This window comes from Bos taurus, chromosome 11 (genome assembly GCF_002263795.3).
Source record: "Bos taurus isolate L1 Dominette 01449 registration number 42190680 breed Hereford chromosome 11, ARS-UCD2.0, whole genome shotgun sequence".
Classification (NCBI taxonomy): Eukaryota; Metazoa; Chordata; class Mammalia; order Artiodactyla; family Bovidae; genus Bos; species Bos taurus.
The window spans coordinates 62,416,272-62,433,323 of NC_037338.1; the positions used below are offsets into that span (position 1 = coordinate 62,416,272).

General features: G+C 37.3%; 1 protein-coding gene across 9 annotated transcripts in view; it reads right to left on the reverse strand.

Annotated features, from left to right (window-relative positions):
• Positions 1-17,052, reverse strand: part of VPS54 (VPS54 subunit of GARP complex) — a 156,505-nt gene that overhangs the window by 69,991 nt on the left and 69,462 nt on the right. For 5 of the 9 annotated variants that reach the window (XR_809755.4, XM_059891566.1, XM_059891565.1 and 2 more), the window contains exons 2-4: positions 6,579-6,734; positions 2,994-3,235; positions 303-381 (exon numbers count right to left, since the gene is read on the reverse strand). Coding sequence is in view for 8 of the 9 variants with exons in the window: in XM_059891566.1 (XP_059747549.1) it covers positions 303-381; positions 2,994-3,235; positions 6,579-6,714 (457 nt within the window). In the remaining variant the exon portion in view is untranslated. Of the gene's footprint in view, positions 1-302; positions 382-2,993; positions 3,236-3,548; positions 4,100-6,578; positions 6,738-17,052 lie in introns of those variants that run through there. The other 4 variants (XM_005212812.5, XM_015473490.3, XM_059891568.1 and 1 more) reach the window with 4 other exon arrangements.

Below are 17,052 nucleotides of genomic sequence, written 5' to 3' on the forward strand. Positions count from 1 at the left end.
TTTAACCTTGTTCAGGAAACCATCAGCTTCATGAGGATAGGGACTATTTCTTATTCCTGTATTTTTAGGCAACAAGCAAAGTACAAAGTACCTGAATATTAAAAAAGTATTTGTTGAACTGAAGGATAACACTACCATCAGATCCATGATTTTTCTTTTTAACAGTTTTACAAAAGATTATGATTGTAGGCTATAGAAATTTCGCTAGAAATAAAAATTAGATATTACAGTTAACAAGGTCCCCAAATTAAGATTCTGTTCATTAATATTTATGCTATGCTACAAACAGCAAATATTCTTACCATGAGTATGTAAGAGAGTTCTGTCAAAGGTATCTTTAGGAGGACAAATATTCTTGCATCTCTCATGAATCTTTTCTCTCTATTTAGAAGACAAATAAATATTATCAATGCTATGTGGCAATATGAGTATTCAGAGCATTAAAATATTTAACAACAGAATATCAGGATATACCAAATAAGTTCTAAAATTTTCTAATATGATATCACTAGCCTCTTGAACTTAAATACAAGTAACAAGTATGCTTAATAAACCAAATATCACTTAGATGCATGAATGTCTATATACTTACCCATTTTATACAGTTACAGCAAAATCTCCATAAATTTGGAATGAAGTGGAAAAGTCAATTAAAAAAACCCTTATTTTTATAACAGAAATCAATGGGGGTACTTCCCTGGTGGACTAATGGTTAAGAATCTGCCTTCTAACACAGGGGGATATGGGTTCAATCCCTGTGGAGGAACTAAAATCCCATGTGCCTTGGAGCACCTAAGCCTGTGAGCTGCAACTACTGAAACCCCTCACACTGGCACCCACCCACAACTAAAGAGAAGCTCAAGCCTGCATGCCTCCCTGAAGCATCCATGTACTACAAAGGAAGATCCCGAATGCTGCAACGAAGACCCAACACAGCCAAATTTTTTTTAAGCAACTTTTTCAAAATAAGGAAGAAAAATTTTAAACCTATACACCCAAAATAGAAAGACAAATTATTAGTTAATACATCCTCTGAATCCAAAAAAAAAAGTCAGAAAGAAACTCCACTCTGATTTCAGATTAGATGACCACTAACACTGTTATCTTTCAAATACCATACATAGGACATATGGGAAAGTGCAATGTGGTAAGGAAAAATAATGCTGGGTTAGTAATATTCAGAATTCTGATGGCAGTATTCTGGAACTATCTTCCAAAGTGGCTGTACCATTTTACATTCCTACGTACAATGAATAAGAGTTCCTATTAGTCACATCTTTGCCAGCTTTTGGTCTTGACAGCTTTTTGGATTTTCATCATTCTAAAAGACATGTAATGGCACCTCATTTTAATTTGCAGTTCCTGACTGACAGATGATATTGGACAACTTTTCATATGCTTACTGCTGCTGCTGTTGCTAAGTCGCTTCAGTCGTGTCCGACTCTGTGTGACCCCAGAGACGGCAGCCCACCAGGCTCCCCCATCCCTGGGATTCTCCAGGTAAGAACACTGGAGTGGGTTGCCATTTCCTTCTCCAATGCATGAAAGTGGAAAGTGAAAAGTGAAAGTGAAGTCGCTCAGTCCTGTCCGACTCTCAGCGACCCCATGGACTGCAGCCCACCAGGCTCCTCTATCCATAGGATTTTCCAGGCAAGAGTACTGGAGTGGGGTGCCATTGCCTTCTCCATCATATGCTTACTGCTGATAAGTTGCTTCAGTCATGTCCGACTCTGTGTAACCCCAGAGACGGCAGCCCACCAGGCTCCCCCATCCCTGGGATTCTCCAGGTAAGAACACTGGAGTGGGTTGCCATTTCCTTCTCCAATGCAGGAAAGTGAAAAGTGAAAGTCAAGTCACTCAGTCGTGTCCGACACTTAGCGACCCCACGGACTGCAGCCTACCAGGCTCCTCCATCCATAGGATTTTCCAGGCAAGAGTACTGGAGTGGGGTGCCATTGCCTTCTCCGTCATATGCTTACTAGCCATCTGCATCTCTTCTTTGGTGAAATGCCTGTTCAGATCCCTTGTCTATTTCTTTTGTGGTGAAATATACATAACAAAAAATTTACCATTTAAAACCACTAGTGGAGGTGGCCAAGATGGGGAAGTAGAATCTGAACTCACCTCCTCCCACAGACACACCACAATTACAATTATTTACAGAGTAACTATTAATGAGAACCTGAAGAATAGCAGAAAAGATTTTTCACAATATAAAGACACAGAAAAGAAACCACAACAACACAGGTAGGAGAGGTGAAAGTATGACCCATACCTGTAGGTCAGGGACCCAAAAATGGGAGAAATATCACAATCACACAGGTCCTCCCCAAGGAGCAAGGGGTCTGAACCCCACTTCAGGTTCCCCAGTCCAGGGTCCTGCACAGGGAAGATGAGCCTCCAGAATGTGTGACTTTAAAAACTAGAGGATCTTATGTTCAGGACAGCTGGAGAGCTATAGGAAACAGAGACTCTGCTCTGAAAGGCTGTTTACAAAATCTCATATGCTCTGAGACCTAGCCATAGACAGCTATCTGAAAGGAGCTTGCTCGAAAGTCACTGGATAAACTTGAAAGAGGCAGGAGGCAGCTGGGATGCCTCTAGAAAATGGAGATAATGGGAGCAGACATTTTGGGAGCATGCTGTACTGCAATGACACCAGTGCTGGTAAGCACCGTTTTGGAACCCTCCCTCTAGTCTATTAGTACTGGGAACCCAGCCCTGAGCCCACCCCAGGCTGAGCAGACAGCCACATGGGGACTCAGCCCCATCCCTCCAATAGGCCCACAGCCACTGGCTGAGTCACAACCCCACAGGAGCCATGTGAAGAAGACATACAAATGGTCAACAGACACATGAAAAGATGTTCACCATCAGTAATCATCAGGGAAAAGCAAATTAAAACCACAATGAGATACTACCTCACAACTGGCAGAATAAATCAAACAAGAAACGTTTCACTTTTGACCTATTACTTAAAGATTAGATATTACCTGAGAGATTTCCTGTTGATACACTGTAAAATGTTCCTTGCTGATCTGTGGGAGGTAGAATGAAGGTATGACTTCAGTGTCCACAAAGTCCAATCCCCATGTTTTTGTGAAGAAGTCAGATTCTCTTTTTGCTAATCTAGGATCATTTAATGCTGCTGGGAGATTTACTTTGGAATGATATATAGTCCATCTATGTTGATCTGTAACTAGAGATGGGGCAACACATAAACTACTTGAATCACCTGCAAAAAGTAAACAAGAGAACTTTGTAAAGTAAGTTTTATGTTTGAAAGTACATTCTAGAAAAAAAGATGTTTAGATTATACAAAGCAATTAAACTTTCCCTCCCATAACAATTGTCTTAACCTTCAGCTTTCAATATCAACTGCCAAAGGGGAGGAAAAATATGTACAAGATAAAGGATATACAAAATTTGAGGGTTATAATTGAACAGTGGGGTGAAGAAAGTCTTTCATTAATCTCTTTCCTTAATGTACAATTAAGGAAATTTATCTTTTCTCAAAAACTTTTTTTTCAACATCAAAACTCTTCTACCTTCTACTGTATATCTTCTGTTCTTTATTACTCCAGATTTTTTCATGGGTAGGCATATTTTTCTATTGTTTTATGGCAGACAAGGTTCCAATATCCTTTTTTGCAGCTTATAATTAGATAACTGAAATGCTGCTGTAACATTAACCATAGAGGAAAGAAAAACATGCAGTTGGTTCTCATTACTCGGTTTGTTCTATAAAGTCACTAGAACATATAATAAGCAAACAATGAACCTTTGCTCCCATGGGAAATACACAGTTCAGTTCAGGCACTCAGTCGTGTCTGACTCTTTGTGACCCCATGGACTGCAGCACACCAGGCCTCCCTGTCCATCACCAACTTCCATTCTACTCAAACTCATGTCCATTGAGTCAGTGATGCCATCCAACCATCTCATCTTCTGTTGTCCCCTTCTCCTCTCGCCTTCAATCTTTCCCAGCATTAGGGTCTGTTCAAATGAGTCAGCTCTTCGCATCAGGTGGCCAAAGTATTGGAGTTTCAGCTTCAACACCAGTCCTTCCAATGAATATTCAGGACTGGTCTCCTTTAGGATGGACTGGTTGGATCTCCTTGCAGTCCAAGGGACTCACAAGAGTCTTCTCCAACACCACAGTTCAAAAGCATCAATTCTTTGGCGCTCAGCTTTCTTCACAGTCCAACTCTCACATCCATACATGACCACTGGAAAAACCATAGCCTTGACTAGATAGACCTTTGTTGGCAAAGCAATGTCTCTGCTTTTTAATATGCTGCCTGGGTTGGTCATAACTTTTCTTCCAAGGAGTAAGCGTCTTTTAATTTCATGGCTGCAGTCACCATCTGCAATGATTTTGGAGCCCCCCAAAATAAACTCAGCCACTGTTTCCACTGTTTCCCCATCTATTTGCCATGAACCATGAACTTCCAGATGTTCAAGCTGGTTTTAGAAAAGGCATAGGAACCAGAGATCAAATAGCCAACATCCGCTGGATCATCGAAAAAGCAAGAGAGTTCCAGAAAAACATCTATTTCTGCTTTATTGACTATGCCAAAGACTTTGACTGTATGGATCACAATAAACTGTGGAAAATTCTGAAAGAGATGGGAATACCAGACCACCTGATCTGCCTCTTGAGAAATTTGTATGCAGGTCAGGAAGCAACAGTTAGAACTGAACATGGAACAACAGACTAGTTCCAAATAGGAAAAGGAGTATGTCAAGGCTATATACTGTCACCCTGCTTATTTGACTTATATGCAGAGTACATCATGAGAAACACTGGGCTGGAAGAAGCACAAGCTGGAATCAAGATTGTAGGGAGAAATATCAATAACCTCAGATATGCAGATGACACCACCCTTATGGCAGAAAGTGAAGAGGAACTAAAGAGCCTCTTGATGAAAGTGAAAGAGGAGAGTGAAAAAGTTGGCTTAAAGCTCAACATTCAGAAAATGAAGATCATGACATCTGGTCCCATCACTTCATGGCAAATAGATGAGGAAACAGTGGAAACATTGTCAGACTTTATTTTTTCGGGCTCCAAAATCACTGCAGATGGTGATTGCAGCCATGAAATTAAAAGACGCTTACTCCTTGGAAGGAAAGGTATGACCAACCTAGACAGCATATTAAAAAGCAGAGATATTACTTTGCCAACAAAAGTCCGTCTAGTCAAGGCTATAGTTTTTCCAGTGGTCATGTATGGACGTGAGAGGTGGACTGCGAAGAAAGCTGAGCACCGAAGAATTGATGCTTTTGAACTGTGGTGCTGGAGAAGACTCTTGGGAGTCCCTTGGACTGCAAGGAGATCCAACCAGTCCATCCTAAAGGATACCAGTCCTGGGTGTTCATTGGAAGGACTGATACTGAGGCTGAAACTCCAATACTTTGGCCACCTCATGCGAAGAGTTGACTCATTGGAAAAGACTCTGATGCTGGGAGGGATTGGGGGCAGGAGGAGAAGGGGATGACAGAGGATGAGATGGCTGGATGGCATCACCGACTCGATGGACATGGGTCTGAGTGAACTCCGGGAGTTGGTGATGGACAGGGAGGCCTGGCGTGCTGCAATTCATGGGGTCGCAAAGAGTCAGACACGACTGAGCAACTGAACTGAACTGACTGAACTGAACTGATGGGATCAGATGCCATGATCTTTGTTTTCTAAATGTTGAGCTTTAAGCCAACTTTTTCACTCTCCTCTTTCACTTTTATCAAGAGGCTCTTTAGTTCTTCTTCACTTCTCTATATGGGTTATGCATAATACTGGGTTATGCTCCTACAAATCTCTGGAACTTTCATCATCCAATCAACATATAATCTTATTTTGTGTGTGTTTCTGTTTAAAGACACTTTATTTAATAAATATTGTTCAGTCTTTAGCACTGTACTCACAGCTAATACCACTATAACCCATACCTGAATAAAGCTTACATAACATATTTCCCTCATGTAGCCCTCTAGTGCTTAGAAACACTAGAAAGCACTTCAGTGCTATGTTTGGAAACCATTTTGAACAGCAAAATCATCAGCAAAAATACAAAAAAGTGTGGCACTAAACAGACCACAAAAGGGACGTGTGTCTACAGCTTAAAAGCTGAAAGAAGGCAGAGTGCTGCTTTGTTCAATTTCAGGTGGGAACATGTACATCAGGCAATTCAAAATTTTCACTCCTTTGTGCATGTCTGCAAATGACCACGAAAGTGACACAAATAGTGATTTGAGGGTACAATTAAGGTTTAGGAATTAGATAAATTTGCAAATGTAGACTCTGCAAATAATGAGGATTGACTGTACTATGTTTAACTGAAGAGCTTTCAATCTGTACCCTCATCTTCAATTTTGTTTTTCAATTTCTCTAAGTGACTTCTTTTATGGAAACGTATAAAAAGAACTATATTCCAATTTCCCAATCAATTTATTTCCAAATTATATGTCATCCTAGTTTTCACATTTACTCTTTTAAGTAGATGGAATCTAACTATTCTAATCTAACTATCTAACTATCACAAATTCTCAATAAAATTCCTTAAAAAAAACAAAAGCATTACCTGTGGGTTCCTTGGGACACACATCTGGCAGTGACTGCACAGGTCGAATGTGTTTTGTCGGGTCTACCTCTTTTTTAAAGAAAACATCACTGCTGCTTCCTTGAGGCACTGGTGAAGAACTGTGGCTTGAAGCCATTGCATAAAATCACCACTCAACTGAAAATGAGCAAAAAACAGTAATCAAGACACAATACAAATCATAATTCACCTAAAAGTATTATGCACATCATAAATTTTCTTTCAAAAACATACTATTTAAAATCCATCAAGGTGTAAGCACATAATTTGAATACTATTAATTGTGGGAGTCATTCATTATATTTAGTTTGCTAAGAAAGTTATTGGTCCTTGTTTAAAAAGTATTCTCCTCAAAGTGCAATATCCTTAGCCTTTTATCTGAAGTCAAACTAGATACCAAAACTGTAACCAATATATATTAAAATTGAAAACAGTCCATTCATTCAACAAGTATATAATTCAGCATTACAGCAAAATGGGTAAATGCATGGAATTTTGAAATCTGACTGAGCTCATATCCCAGCTTCATTTACCAGCAATATAACCTTGAGGAAATTTATTTAACCTTTGTATGCTTTACTTCATCTGCAAAAATGGAGATGAAAAGCATTCATCTCATAAACATTTTGTAAGAATTAAAGGAACACATATATGTAAAGCACTTAAAACAATGCCTACCTCAAAGTTAGTGTTCACAAATGTCAGTTATCATTATGATTACAATTACTATGTGACAGGCACTATATTAAATGTTTATAAAAGTATCATTCTTCAAGGTATTCCCAATTATATTAGGTAATCAAAATAATCAAATCCCTAAACAAAACACAAGTTAATCTATGTCTACACTTTTTAACAAGTACAGAAAGAATTTGTGGGCAAGACAACATAATAAAGGCTACAATGTCAGGTAAGACTTTACAAATGAAGTAATATATAACCTGGATAATGAAGAATATGTATTACTTTATTATCAGACAGTAGAAACTCTTACATTGCTGATCATATCAACCAAACACTAGGCATTCAATAAATATTTTTAATGAAGGAATAAATAAATGAACATAAACAGAAGCCTTTATTTGAAAAGGCACTTAAGAGATCACCTTGTCTAAGTTCCCCAGTGCTACAGATAAGTATAGCAAGGCCCAGAAGGACTAGGTAGTTTACAAAGATACATGTGGTTTAACAAGTTTTTTGCAAAGTCAATTTAGGAAATGTGGTGAATAGAAAAATAAGAGTAAGCTATAAGAAGCAGCGATATAAGGGTAAGACTGATGACAAAAAAGTTATCCACTCTAACTCCTCTGTAGTTTGATAGTAAGTTTAAAATTACATATCCCAGACTTCCCAGGATACCTGTTTCAGTCCTGCTAACACAAAGGAAACACATTCAATTATGCTATTCACTGAGACTAGTAGAAATAAGCTGCTAAGAAAAGAACAGAGATAAATAATTTCCTCAAAATTCCTGAGCAGAAAGCAAAAACAGCATGAACAAAAGTTGAGAGACATGAAATAATCATAAGACTGTACGGAAACTGACTTGGCTGTTTGCTGACAAAAATGCTACCAAAAGTACTGACAAGTAAACCATATTTACACATACACACAAAGACAGTATGGCCAGACTACAGGAGCCATTAGAAGTTTAGGGGGAAAAGAATACAATGATGAAAATATCTGGGAAAATTAATCAGGGTCTTGATTTGAAAGGCACCACTGGCCCATTGCATTTATACCCTTTTACAAGGAGATCTAACCAGTCCATCCTAAAGGGTATCAGTCCTGGGTGTTCACTGGAAGGACTGATGCTGAAGCTGAAACTCCAATACTTTGGCTACCTGATGCGAAGAGCTGACTCATTGGAAAAGACCCTAATGCTGGGAAAGATTGAAGGCAGGAGGAAAAGGGGAAGACAGAGGATGAGATGGTTGGATGGCATCACCAAGGCAATGGACATGAGTTTGAGTAGGTTCCGGGAATTGGTGATGGACAGGGAAGCCTGGTGTGCTGCAGTCCATGGGGTCACAAAGAGTCAGACACAACTGAGTGACTGAACTGAACTGAACATTAAGTATACAGTTACTTCTGTATAAAAGCATTTGTATGTTTAAAGAAACAGAAATATCCAAAAGATAGGAAACAGTGATAACACAGAATCCTGTACATTAAGTGTTTGGTAAAGACAATTGTAAATGTAACATTAAGTCTGTTTAACATTTTTGTTACTTTCAACAAATAAAATGGCTAAAATAAACATGTTCTGACACTTAAAGATGTAGGCTACAAATATATGGAAAGTGTATTTATGTCAAACACCCATTGCTTGATGTCAGATAAATTAAACATTGATTCCTCTGTTGTTTTTACAGTGAAAATAAAGTCTAATTGCCATCTTAGGAATCTAGAAATACTTGGGAAGATGAGGACTTATAAAAAAAAATTTCTAGACTCCTATAAGTTACTTCTCACTCCTGGGTGCAGAAATAAAGATATTTTATTTACTCCTTAAAGTTTTTGAATTGGTTAACATATACAAGTTTCTGGGGTTTTTCCCCCTACATCCTTCCTAATTCCTATGAAAAGAGGGACAATCTCTAGCTATAAGGAGATTATGTAAAATTAGAGTACTACCTACATGAGTGAGCCCCAATTTCTAACCATCTCTCAAATCCTCTCACCACCCTGTTTTTATTAAGACACAGTAAGAACCAAACTTTGTATTAATAACCACATAACAAGTATGATACAAACATTTAATAAGTGTAATCATTGGTAATAAAACACACTGGATTTATTCAAAAAGCATGGATATATAAACAAATACAGTAAACCTACATGGCCTCTAAACCACACAATTTCAGGAGAATAATCTTTCAAACGGAGAAGGCAATGGCACCCCACTCCAGTACTCATGCCTGGAAAGTCCCATGGACAGAGGAGCCTGGTGGGCTGCCGTCTATGGGGTCGCACAGAGTCGGACACGACTGAAGCAGCAGCAATCTTTCAAAGAAATAATCTTTCACTGAAAGGTTAAAGAACAGAAATGATGAGACATCATAAAAAGAAAGTTTTAGCGGAGAAGGCAATTGCACCCCACTCCAGTACTCCTGCCTGGAAAATCCCATGGATGGAGGAGTCTGGTAGTAGGTGACTTAGCAGCAGCAGTGTAAGCAAAGAATAGTCTATTCAGAAAAAAAAAAAAAAAAAAAAACAACAAAAACCACAGAATACAGGAAAAAGGAAAGCTCTCAGCACTAATCACAGGCAACTCCTGACTTCTATTAATAACACTTGCACTTGTAACTGCCACCTAGATGCAAACTGGACACTTAACCAGTGGTCACCAACAATGAGAATCTATAAATAGATCTACCCTTCTTCACATTGTAATCTTCTCATAACTACATCAATACTATATACAAATATCTTCTATTGAAGCCTTCTTTGATTTCTTACACTTAGTCACTGTTTATGCATTTCTATTTTGCACCAATCATACTGAAATTTTGGTTTTCATATAGATCTTTCCTATTAGACTGTGAACTTCTTGACGTTTCCATTTCCCTGTGTATTCTACACACCTAATACAGTTCCTGTCACATAGGCAGTATACAATATTCTACAGAAGAATGAAATGGATGTTATGCAGGACAGATCAGAAGAGAGAAACATTAGACAATTACCAATCATCCTTGAGTGAACAGATAAAAGCATAGGTCTGGGCTGATAAAGGAATAAACAGACTCATTCATTTCAAAAGCAAGAAACTGGAAGGATGAGTAAGTCAGAAACATTTGATTTTCTTTCCTATAGTTCAAAACATCTTTTTATGCTAAAAGTTTAGTTAAGATGTTCTATTAAAAAGGGCTAGACACAGTGTCACTCCAGAAGCAATGAGCACACCAACTGCTCAGACCCTGGTTTCTAAATACCATTCCCTATAAAGAAACAATGATTCTTTAAAGAAATAGTTGACTCCAAACCTGGAGCATAGAAAGAACAAGTCGATCATGCGAACTCTTGTGTCAGAAAGCAAGGAAATCCCCTAAGACCAGTAGGATTTATCAAAAGGACCAAGGACCAAGTTAAAGGGGCTCCCACTGGTCACATTTACGACAAGTTGAGCACTCTAAACAAACAACCCTAACTGAGTGTAACATACTGAAAAAACAAAAAATGAATCTATCATGATACTTGGAGGAAAAGGAATGAGGAAGAGGGGTGGAGTGGGGTAGGTAAAGGAAATCTCTTCTTTACAGAGGAATGCCGGTAAGTGTGAAGAAATGACTGAAACAGAAAATCAACATTTTGTAAACCCCAATGTAAAAATCATCAATGTATGCTAAAGCTATTAGGTGAAAGGCTGCTCAAAAACAGAAAATTCACCTAATACCTAAGAATTAATATCACCTTACAGATTATCTTGCAATGCAAAGGGGAAAATGTATCTCTAAAATGGAAAAACCTGGCTGTCACCACCTTAATTAACCAAGTCATCAAACTTGGCATCATTCATAACAGTAAGACAACTTGCTATTATGTGATTCATGAAATGACAATATGAGATAAATATCATTACCTATGAAGCACTTTCACCAAAAATGTTTAACCCAATCTAATCAACCCTCTAGACTGAGGGTCAAGCCTCTTTGTTCTGTGGATTCCTTCAGCACTCTGGTGAAGTCTACAGAACCCTAGCAGAATAATATTTACAATGCATAAAATATATAAGGTTACAAAATTACACTTAAATATAGCTATCAAATTATCTTTTAAAATTATAATACAGTAATAATTTGGGGTTTTTTTCTGTTTTGTTTTTTTGTTTTTTTTTTTACTGGGTCTTTGGATGTGGGATATCTTTTTTAAATAGGATCCAGCATCTTCTTGTTGGTTTTTCAATAGCTAGTTGCGATTTTGGTGCTCTCACAGGAGGAAATGAGTGTATGTCCTTCTATTCCACCCTCCTGAACTGCCTCTATTTTTGCTTTTTGATTATGCAAATCTATCTAATTCCTTTAGGACTGACTGGGGAAATCAATTGTGACTATTCACTGGAAGAACTATTGCTGAAGATGAAGCTCCAATACTTTGTCACTTGATCTGAAGAGCTGACTCAATGGAAAAGACCCTGAGGCTGGGAAAGATTAAGGGCAGGAGAAGAGGGCAGCAGAAGATGAAATGGTTAAATAGCATTATCAATTTAACAGATATGAATTTGAGCAAATTCCAGAAGATAGTGGAAGACAGAGGAGCCTGATGTGCTACAGTCTACGGAGTCAGACATGACCTAGTGACTGAACTATAACAACATCTAATTCTTAAGTAATAAATGAGCATAAATATTTGGGGATATTTGCAACAATTTAATATGATCTGAAAACACGTGAAATTTCACTTGGTAACAAAGTTATAGGTAGCATTAATATCCGTGGGAGGGGTTTCTTACATTCACAATTAAAGGAAATGCTAAATTCAGTTAAAGCAGGGTTTCTCAACCATGGCACCATTAACACTGACATTTTGATCGACATCATTCTTTGATGTTGGGGGTTCTCCCCCTGCACACTGTAGGATCTTTAGATGCATCCCTGGCCTCTATCCATTTGATTCCAATAGCAGCCTTCCACTCAGTTGTGACAACTAAAATGTCTTCAGACACAGCCAAACATTCTTACGTGGGGAAAGAGAGGTCAGAGGACAAATCACCCCAGCTGAGAACCACTGAATTAAAATAAAGATGTAATTTCTTCCCCATCCAAAATTCAGACTCCCTGAATTCTATTCACAGACCCTAAAGAATATGTGAACTGCAGGTTAAGTATTTTTTGCTCTAGACCTACCTTCCAGTCTAAGAAAATAGATGGAAATAGGATACTGGGATTTAAAACAAACATGGGGAAACAAACTGAGAATATGAGATAAACTACGAGAAAATTGGCCTGGACACTTAATCAATGTCATTTTTGAAAGGTGGGTAAGTATTCTATATTAAAATAAATAAAGACAACTATAGGCAATTGTGAGCCTTGACTGGATGCTGGCTAAAAAAAATTTTGCTCTAATACACTATTGGAACAACTGGAGAATTTTGAATGTGGACTGGATATTGTATGAGATTTTGGAATTAATTTTCTTAGGTGGATTAATGATGTTGAGATTATGGGAAAATTGTCCTATATTCAGGACATGAACACTACAGTATTCAGGAGTGAAATATGTCACCTACAACTTATTTTCAAATGATTGAGTAAAAAATACACACAGATAAAATGGCAAAATGTTAAAAATGGTTTATCTAAGTCAAATACATATGATTATAACGTTCTATTCTTTCACTTTTCTGTATGTTTTTTAGTTTTCACAATAAAAAGTTGGGGGAAAGAAACTTCATATTTTTCAAACATTAAATAAATAATGTGAAATATAAGTATCAGAGAGAAGGAAAAACATTAAATTTGTAATTGCTAATCTGCCCTGAAGATGGCATTATTGTACAACTTCAAATATGGAAGAAAAATCAATAAATTTCAATCAGGTTTTAATGTTGTAGAAGAGTAATACCATATATAGAACCTGGAATTCCTTAAAAGCTGAATGAGAAGGAAGCTGAGACAGAGAAACATTTACTAGATGCATTACCCAGGTACCATGTAAAAATCTCCTTTGCTTCTATATTAAAGTAATAGCTGCTTATAGAGAACATTGATATTACAAAATCACTCACAGCCAACTCTGAACTATCTATGGAACTGCCTATTACAGGTAAAGTAATAGCCAGACTTTTTTTTCCCCTCTACCATTTCAATGTATACAAAACATTTCACCAGAGTGGTTAACACAGATATACTAACTAATCATTTTACTTCCCTTCTATTTTTCAAGTGATTACTCTACTTTATAATATACCCTACTTTATAAAATCTAAACGTGCTTGCCCTCTATTGACCTTCTATCATACTGTGGTCCTCTAATTGGTCTCTCTGCTTCCAGTTTAAACCATTCTGCACATTGCTTCAGGATTAACCTTCTAGAATGTTTTCATTCTGTCATACTTCAGATCAAAAACCTTTAAAATTATTTATTATTTTCCAAACAAATGCCAAGCTCTACAAGTTGGTACTCAAGGAATTCCACAATCTGATGCTTACCTTCCTTTCTACCCTTATTTCCTATTACCCATGGATAATCTCTGTTCTAGATAGGGTGGTCTCAGTGTCGCTTTAATCCATCAGGCTATCAAGGCTTCCTTGTCTTTGTTAAGGCTGTGCCTTCCTGGACTATTCATACCATCTTTCTACCTATTCATTGCCTCTTCTCCCTTCAAAGTTCATTTCAAATTTCATTTCTAGATTATATATATTAAGAAAAATATACACACATTCTAAAATATGAACAAAAATAATCTCAACACTATTTTTAAAAGTGAAAAAGTTGAAACAACCAAACTCCTAAATAAGAAGAAACTGGTTATTTAATAAGCTACAGTACAACCAATGGATTACACTATCATTAAAAATAGGGTTGCAAACTTTACATCCATTGGGATGGTTACTATCCAAGAAAAACAAAACCAACCAATCAAACAACAACAAAAAGTGTTGGCAAGGATGTGGAGGTACTAGAAGCCTTATGTACTGTTGGTAGGAAGAAAAATGGTGCAGCCATTTCAGAAAACAGCAAGGCATTTCCTTCAACAGTAAAAATAGAACTACCATATGATACAGCAATTCCAATTCTATGTATATCCCCAGAAGAACAGAAAGCAGCATCTTGAGGAGTTATTTGTATACTCATGTAACAGCAACATTATTCATAATAGCCAAGAGGTGGAAGTAACCCAAGTGTTCACTGACAGATGAATGGATAAGCAAATGTGGTATATATACATAATAGAGTATTATTCAGTTCAGTTGCTCAGTTGTGTCTGACTCTTTGTGACCCCATGGACTGCAGCACGCCAGGCCTCCCTGTCCATCACCAACACCCGGATTTCACTCAAACTCTTGTTCATCAAGTCAGTTCATCAAGTATTATTATACTATAATTATATTATGCTATTTACATTATAATTATATAAGCATATATACTTAATATATAAGTATATAAACACTAGTATATACTATATATAGTATATTATATATACTATTATTATACTTTATTATAATTGTATTATATTATACTATATTATTACTATTCAGCCTTAAAAAAGAAAAATTCTGACGTTTGCTATAGCATGGATGAACCTTGACAATACTATGCGAAGTGAAATAAGCCAATCACAAAAAGATAAACGCTGTATGATTCCACTTACACAAAGTATATAAACAGTGAAATTCACTGAGACAGAAAGAATGTGGTTGTCAAGGGCCAGGGGTGGGAAAATAAGGAGTTGTTTAATGTTATAATGTTTCAGTTATGCAAGATGAAAAAGTTCTGGAGATAGGCTCCACAACAACGTGAAATATACTTAACACTACTGAACTGCACACCTAAAAATTATTAAGATGGTAAATGTTATGTTACATATATTTTTACAATTTAAAAAAATGTCTAATAGAATTGCAAAATACTGAATGACATAAAAATGTTTGACATATACTGTTAAGTGGAAATAGGTCTTAAAGTAGTATGTCAGTATGATCCCAATTTTCTAATTTAAAATAAGCATATGTATTTCCAAAAAAAATGCACAGACATATACCACAATTTTAATAATGGTTACCTCCAAAGACAAAGTTACAAGACATTTTTATTCATTTGTGCTTTTTTGGAATTTTCCAAATGTTTTCCTATGAAAACTTATTACTCCATATATATATTAGTCAGGGTCTCCAGAGAAACAGACTCAGTAGCATATTTACAAGATAGTTAGTTATTCAAGGAATTGGCTCACCAACCTGATATGGAGGCCAAGAGAAGTCCCACCATCTGATTTCTGCAAACTAGAGAACCATGAAAGCCAAAGGTATAATTCAGTCTGAGGTCGAAGGCCTGAAATCCAGGAGGCCACTGGCATTAAGACCCAAGTCCAAAGGCTGTGAACCAAGAGCTCAGACGTGTGAGGGCCAGAGAAGATAAATGCCCCAGCTCAAGAGGAGAGAACAAATCACCCTCCTTTTCCTTTCTGTTTTATTCAGGCCTTCAAAGGATTAAATGATGATGATGCCCGCCCACACTGGCAAAGGCAGGTATCTTTACTCAGTCCACTGAATCAAGTGCTAATTTCTTCCAAAACACCCTCAAAGACACACTTAGAAATAATGTTTTACCATCAATATGGGTATCCTTTAGCTCAGTCAAATTGACAGATAAAATTAACTATGACGCTTCATTAATCAGGAACAATGCTATTATTAAGCAGCAAAAGTTCAGGTTCAGCCTTATACCTACCTCCACTATAAATCTTTTCTAATGGCTATTAACCCTCAGAGGGCTTCCCTGGTGATTCAGTGGTAAAGAATCTGTCTGCCAGTGCAAGAGAAGCAAGTTCAATCCCTTGGTCAGGAAGATACCTTGGAGAAGGAAATGGCAACTCACTCCAGTATTCTTGCCTGGAAAACCTCATGGACAGAGAAACCAGGTGGGCTATACAGTCCATGAGGTCACAAAAAGAGTTGGACATGATTAGTAACTAAACAACAATAACCCTGAGAAAACTAGCCTTCCTTTGATCTAGGATACTTATGATCTATATCAGCAATTTACAAACTTTTTTGATCCTACAGCCCATCAGTTTAAAAAACTTTTTAAAAATCATCATTTATAAATTATATAGGGTACAACATGCATTATATTAATGCATGCAATATAAAATTATGCTAAATGGAAATTTTTTAAAGAAGGAAAACATTTAAAATAATTAATTGCTGGCAAAAAGGTACCTTTTTACTCTATTTTTAATAGATAGTACTGTGATTTCTATTGGTCACGTATTATGTGAGAGTTGGATGGAATGTGATGGATGTGATGTGATGTGATGGATGTGAAGAAAGCTGAGCACCAAAGAATTGATGCTTTTGAACTGTGGTGTTGGAGAAGACTCTTGAGAGTCCCTTGGACTGCAAGGAGATCCAACCAGTCCATCCTAAAGGAGATCAGTCCTGGGTGTTCATTGGAAGGACTGATGCTGAAGCTGAAACTCCAATATTTTGGCCACCTCATGTGAAGAGTTGACTCATTGGAAAAGACTCTGATGCTGAGAGGACTTGGGGGCAGGAGGAGAAGGGGATGACAGAAGATGAGATGGCTGGATGGCATTACCGACTCGATGCACATGAGTTTGAGTGAACTCTGGGAGTTGGTGACAGACAGGGAGGCCTGGCAGGCTGCGATTCAAGGGGTCGCAAAGAGTTGAACACGACTGAATGACTGAACTGAACTGAACTGAATGTGATTTCATTATGATTCATTATTATTAAAAATCTTGATTTAAACTTCATGAAATGAT